Source organism: Hyperoodon ampullatus (genome assembly GCF_949752795.1).
Source record: "Hyperoodon ampullatus genome assembly, chromosome: 5".
Taxonomy (NCBI): Eukaryota; Metazoa; Chordata; class Mammalia; order Artiodactyla; family Ziphiidae; genus Hyperoodon; species Hyperoodon ampullatus.
In genome coordinates this window covers 45,821,837-45,827,836 of record NC_136918.1, presented here as the reverse complement: position 1 = coordinate 45,827,836, position 6,000 = coordinate 45,821,837, and the positions used below count along the sequence as shown (strand labels likewise).

At 37.4% G+C, this 6,000-nt stretch overlaps 1 protein-coding gene across 2 annotated transcripts in view; it reads left to right on the top strand.

The window, feature by feature from the left end:
• Window positions 1–1,067: 1,067 nt before the first annotated feature.
• VPS8 (VPS8 subunit of CORVET complex) overlaps window positions 1,068–6,000 on the top strand; it is a gene marked incomplete at its 5' end in the record, with an annotated part of 289,040 nt that continues 284,107 nt past the window's right edge. For both annotated transcript variants that reach the window (XM_079705530.1, XM_079705529.1), the window contains 2 exons: window positions 1,068–1,220; window positions 2,014–2,082. In XM_079705530.1, coding sequence (XP_079561656.1) covers window positions 1,068–1,220; window positions 2,014–2,082 — 222 coding nt within the window. The remainder of the gene's footprint in view (window positions 1,221–2,013; window positions 2,083–6,000) is intronic.

Sequence of the window (6,000 nt, the reverse complement as noted above, 5' to 3'; positions counted from 1 at the left end):
TATCATCATCATTACTATGGCATTGTTTCTATTTTCATATGTTTGCTTCTTTATTCTAAACAGGAAGAGCTAAGTGATGGACTTTTTAAAGTTTGGTTACTTGTAGCCTAATTATAACACAAACTAAAAACATTTAAGGGCAAATTTAATCGTTAAACTTATAATTTTTTTCCCCCAAAATATTTTTAGTTTTCTAGAAATTTTGCAGACAGCTGTTTTCTAGACAGCTTTTTAAGTAAACCAGATTATCTGTTTCTTTTTGATATGGTATTATATCATTTAGAGCTGTGAAAAATAAAAAAAAACTGCATACATTTCTTTTTCTTTAGTATTTCAGTTTTCCCTGAAAATGTCTGTCTTTAACTAGCCTTCTTTCTAGAACTCTCTAGTCAGCTGTGGAATTATTTTATCCTGGCATCATTGTTGTCTCCCCTAATAGATCTGAACCTTTAGATTTGCCAGTGTCCTGTTAAGTGACTAGCTATCCATTCTGCGCCCTCTGTGTCTGCACTAAGTTCCCTTAGAGGTCTGTGGCCCTGTATGGATGACAGTGACAAAACTGGACTATATGCTTATCTTCAAGGAGAACTGGAGATATGCTCAGGTTTGGGAATGTGAAGATGGGTTAATTTCAGCTTTTGGCACCAGTTACCCTCTTGTTCTTAGGTACATAAATCTAGTTGGTACCAGGTCTAGTGGCTGAGCTTGCCCCAAGTCTGTCACTATCACCAGACTTAGGACTTCGGGTGGTGGACCACTTCCTAGACTCCTGAGTCAGATGTTCCTCCTTTGTGCTCCCATAGAAACCTTCCCTGCATATCATAGCCCATACCCTAGGATTGATTTCTGTTTGCCTGTAGTCACATGATTGAATGAAGAATCAGTTTCCACAGAAGTCTGACCCAGTAAGTCTTTGGAATGTCCAGTTGAGGAAATCTAAATGATACATATTTTTTCTTTTTTGAAAAGAGATCATCATTGAGTTCATCATGATCTAAGCCCAAAAAACAGAACAAAACAAACAAAAACTTGCTTGGATTGACCGAATACAGTTATTAAAAGTAAACATGGACAATGAACCAGACCATGAAAATGTGGAACAGAGCCTCTGTGCCAAGACTACTGATGAAGAACTGAATAAGTCTTTCAATCTGGAAGCTTCACTTTCAAAATTCTCCTACATAGATCTGGACAAGGAACTGGAGTTCAAAGATGATCTGGTAAAAATTCAGCTTTTGTCAGGTTTGATGTTTAACCAAAATGTTGGTTAGAGTGTACTTTATGATCCAAAGACTCTAAATATATCATTTTTTGCATAGATTAATAGGCATCTATATACAGTTTTATGCGATAATATTACTCTTCATTTGTATAGCTCATTACAGTTTATGAAACACTTTAATACATCTTCTCATTTGAGCTTCACAACACTGATACTCCATTTTGTGGGGGAAGAAACTGAAGTGCAGCTATGTTGAATGATGTCTCAATATCATAGAGCTAGTGGTAGGTTTAGAATTCTTGTGCAGTGATTTTTTTCCTCATTGGTTTGATATTAATAGGTTTTTGTGGCCATGAGACTATTTAATGACAAGTTGTTTGACCTAATCATCCACCACCATAATTTATGAAATTTAAGAAATGCAGTGTCAGACCTTTGTGTATTGCTTATGGCTTATGTCTAAACTTAGAAAATTAGGGCTTGTCGTAAGAAATGCTGTTTTGTTTAAGAAAGCAGATGCCAAAGCCCTTCAACAGAAGCTTTCTGGAAAGGGCTGTCAGGATGGTGGCATCAGTGCATATTTGTCCTTGATAATCACTGAATATGCGGATAGTCTGTAGTCTTATGACCTGACCCTTTCTATCATAGGTTATTGAGTTGGCTGTCTGTGTGCAGAGTTTGGTGGTATGTTTGTCTCTTAATTGATAATGGTTCTAATCAATTAAAACGCCCTCACAATTATAAGAGGGAAAGCATTATTATGTGAGCATTAATTTCTTTTCTCTATTTAGATTGATGATAAGGAGTTTGATATTCCTCAAGTTGATACTCCTCCAACACTGGAAAGCATACTAAATGAAGTAAGTATATACTAATGATCACTATCATTTTATGGCATTGATTTGAATACTCCTGGGTTATAGTGTCTGTCTCTAGACCTGCACTGTTGAATATGGGAGCCAATAGTCACATGTGACAATTTAAATTTAAACTGATTACAGTTAAATAAAAATTAAAACTTCATTTACTCAGTTATACAGGGCACACTTCAAGTGCTCAACTGTCACATGTGGCTAGTGGCTACTGTAGTCAACAGCATAAATACAGAATATTTCCATTATTGCAAAAAGTTCTGTTGGAGATGCTGATCTAGGTTGTGAGCTTCTCAAGGGCAGAAGCTATGTCTTGTTCATCTCTGTGCCCAGTACAATGCCTCATACTTGGTAGATTAAAGAAATGTTTTAGTAAGTGAGTTGAAATACTAAATTCATGACACTGTTGAGATTTGTGTTATGTTTTGATAATGTTATCTCTACCAGTGATATTCAAATAGCTCGTCCTCTGACACAAAAGAGCATCTGCAGCCTTGTAATGCACTTTATCACTGTTCTATATAAAGAAAATGAAGCCGCCATAGTTTATCTTGTGAAAACCATCTCTATTAAAAAGGTTTTTAGAGTTATGAAATGACGTTCCTTTCTGAATTAGCAGATCATAAAGGCCTTATAAAGGAACTCTGTGGAAGTACATGTTGGTGAAGTGTGCCAGTCTTTTTGTACCCTGCATCTGCTGACAATTCTTCAACTCAGTCTTCTTTTTTTTTTTTTTTTGCGGTACGCTGGCCTCTCACTGTTGTGGCCTCTCCCGTTGCAGAGCACAGGCTCCGGACGCGCAGGCTCAGCGGCCATGGCTCACGGGCCTAGCCGCTCCGCGGCATGTGGGATCCCCCCGGACCAGGGCACGAACCCGTGTCCCCTGCATCGGCAGGCGGACTCTCAACCACTGCGCCACCAGGGAAGCCCTCAACTCAGTCTTCTTGATCTTTAAAAACTTGCTTAAGACTCCCATTGGAGGCTTTAGCTTCTAATTTGAGAAAGATTTTTTTTTGTGATACGTGGGCCTCTCGCTGGGCCTCTCACTGTTGTGGCCTCTCCCGTTGCGGAGCACAGGCTCCGGACGCGCAGGCTCAGCGGCCATGGCTCACGGTCCTAGCTGCTCCGCAGCATGTGGGATCTTCCCGGACCGTGGCACGAACCCGTGTCCGCTGCATCGGCAGGCGGACTCTCAACCACTGCGCCACCAGGGAAGCCCTGAGAAAGATTTTTAAAAATCTATTTCAGATACATAGTTGTGTTTTCTAAAAGATAATGATGCAACGCTTCCTCAGTAGAAATGCCCACTGACCCCATAGGTCTGAGTGGGTTGGGCCCTGGTCTTTATTACTTCTTTATCTATACTTGCAAACTACTTTCTCAGTGAATTGTATCTTTTATTTTTCTTTTATTTCTTTTTTTAAAAATATCAACTTGATGTTGCTGTTTCTTTGAATGTATTTTAACTTCAGAAATGTTACGTATGATCTGTGTAAATAAGACTTAAGCGTTTTTAATTTTGACAAAGAAGGCTTTGGTCAATGAAAGAATATCCTGTTACAGTGATATTTATTTATTGCTTCCTAATATAGAGGAAATCTTTCATTTAGCAATGAAGAGATTAATTTTAGTCAGTTTTGCTAACATGGTCTTAATCACATATTATTTCAGTTACTAAGTGAAGAATAAAAATAATCTTAGAGGACTGTGTACAAAGCACTATTTGTACATCTTTATATAATAATGGCAAAGAAAATAATGCTCATGAATGAGAATGTAGTTCATAATGAAGGAAAACTGTCTTTGCAATATTTACTTATCTACTAGTAACAGCAAGTATAGTCATTAGTGGTTTACTGAGACGATAATACTGTTATCATCCTCAATAGTAATTTGGGTGCCTTGTGTATTTGGGTCATAGTGTTAGATGCTGGGATTATAAAGTGCTGCATGACAGTCTCTGACTTTGAGAGAGAAATAGGACTGGAAATTGGCCAGCTTTCATACCACCAGGGAGCGAGGCAAGGGAATAAGTGAAAGTAAAAATAATTTAAGTTGTAGAATGTTATGAAGAGAAAAAGGGGGAAGAAGTATTAAAGAAAATGATTTTAAGAAAGAAAAAAAAGACAGAAGTAGAAAGTGTAAATAAATAAGCACTTACTCCAGGATATGTGGGTACATATATTCTATGAAGTTTGTTAATATCATCCTGACAAGGTGCTAGGAAGAAGTGTACATCCAAGATATTTTACAGAAAGAGATGACTGAGACATCCTAAATCTCAGAATTTAGGGCATGAAATAATGTTACTAGGCCTTGTCATCCTTCGAAACTATGCTACTCCTGAGGTTTTTAATTTTGAAATTTTGTTCTCTAATCCTAACAGTTCTCCCCCTACCCCCACGTTCTCTTACCTCCATTAAACCTGCTCTTTGACCTCCTCAGGACCAAGTCTCTTGATCCTTCTTAGTCTCCCAGTCTCTGAGAGTAGCTCTGGCTTCACTTCAGTTCTACTGTTGGATTGTGCAGCCAGAAATTTCTTTTGAACTTTTAATTGAGGAACAACATACATATAGAAAAAGTGCACAGGCCATAAGTGTACTGCTTTGTGAATTTTCACAAACAGAATGCTCTGTGTAACCAGAGTCCAGATGAAGAAATGAAACATTACTAGCACCCCAGAAGCTCCTCTTGTGCTCCTTCAGTACCCAACCAGGATAATCACTCCTGACTTCTACCGGCATTGACTGCCTTGGCTGCTTTGAACTTCATATAAATGGAATTATACAGTATGTGCTTTTGTGCATCTGACTTATTTCCCTCAATATTGTGTTTTTAGATTTATTCATATTTTTGCTGCATACAGTTGTTCATCCATTCCCATTGTTGTATAAAATTCTTTATGTTATATACCATTTATTCGTTCAACTGTTTATGGGCAGTTTTATAATTTCTGGTTTCTGGCTGCTATGAAAAGTGCTGCTGTGAATATTCTTATTCATATCTTTAGATACATACACACATGTGTACATATACATACACACACACTCACACACACATTTCTGCTGGGTGTGTACCTAAGAGTAGAATTGCTAGGCCATCAGGTATGGGCATGTTCAGCTTTGGTTGATACTGCCACAGGTTTCTCAAAGTGGTTGTGATAATATATACTTCCTACAGCAATATATGGAAGTTCTGGTTACCATATCCTCATCAACTTTTGAATTTTTCTCTCTTTTTCACTTTAGCCATTCATACTTGTAGGTGTGTAGTGGTATCACATCATAGTTTTAATCTGAATTTCCCTGAAGGCTGATGAAATTGGGGTACCTTCGTATGTTCTGGCCATTTGGATATCTCTTTTGTGAATTGCCTTTTCATGTCTTTCGCCCACTTTTCTATTGAATTGATTTTTTAAAAATTTATGAGTTCTTTATATTTGATGGATATAAGTTTTTATTAGATATATGTATTGCAAATATCTTCTTTCATTCTGTGGGTTACTTTTTCACTCTCAATGGTTTCTTTTGATGAGCAGAAGTTCTTAGTAGTAGTTCAGCTTATTAAATTTTTCCATTATGATTAGTTTTTTGGTGCGTCCAGTTGAAGAAAATTTTGCAGATTCCAAAGTCATGATGATGCTTATTTTGTTTTAAAATCTTTATTGTTCTGCCTTTCACATTAGATCTGCAATTAATCTGAAATTTTTGTGTGTGATGGTGTGCGGTATGAGGCAGCAGCACTTACTGAGCACCATTCTTTTCTGCGGTGTCACTTCTGTTTTAAATCAGATGATCATATATGTGTTGGTGTGATTTCATGGGTCTTTCTATACTTGCCCCAATAGCACACTCTAATGTCTGAACCTTTATAATAGGTCTTGATATCTAGCAGTTTCAAATCTTC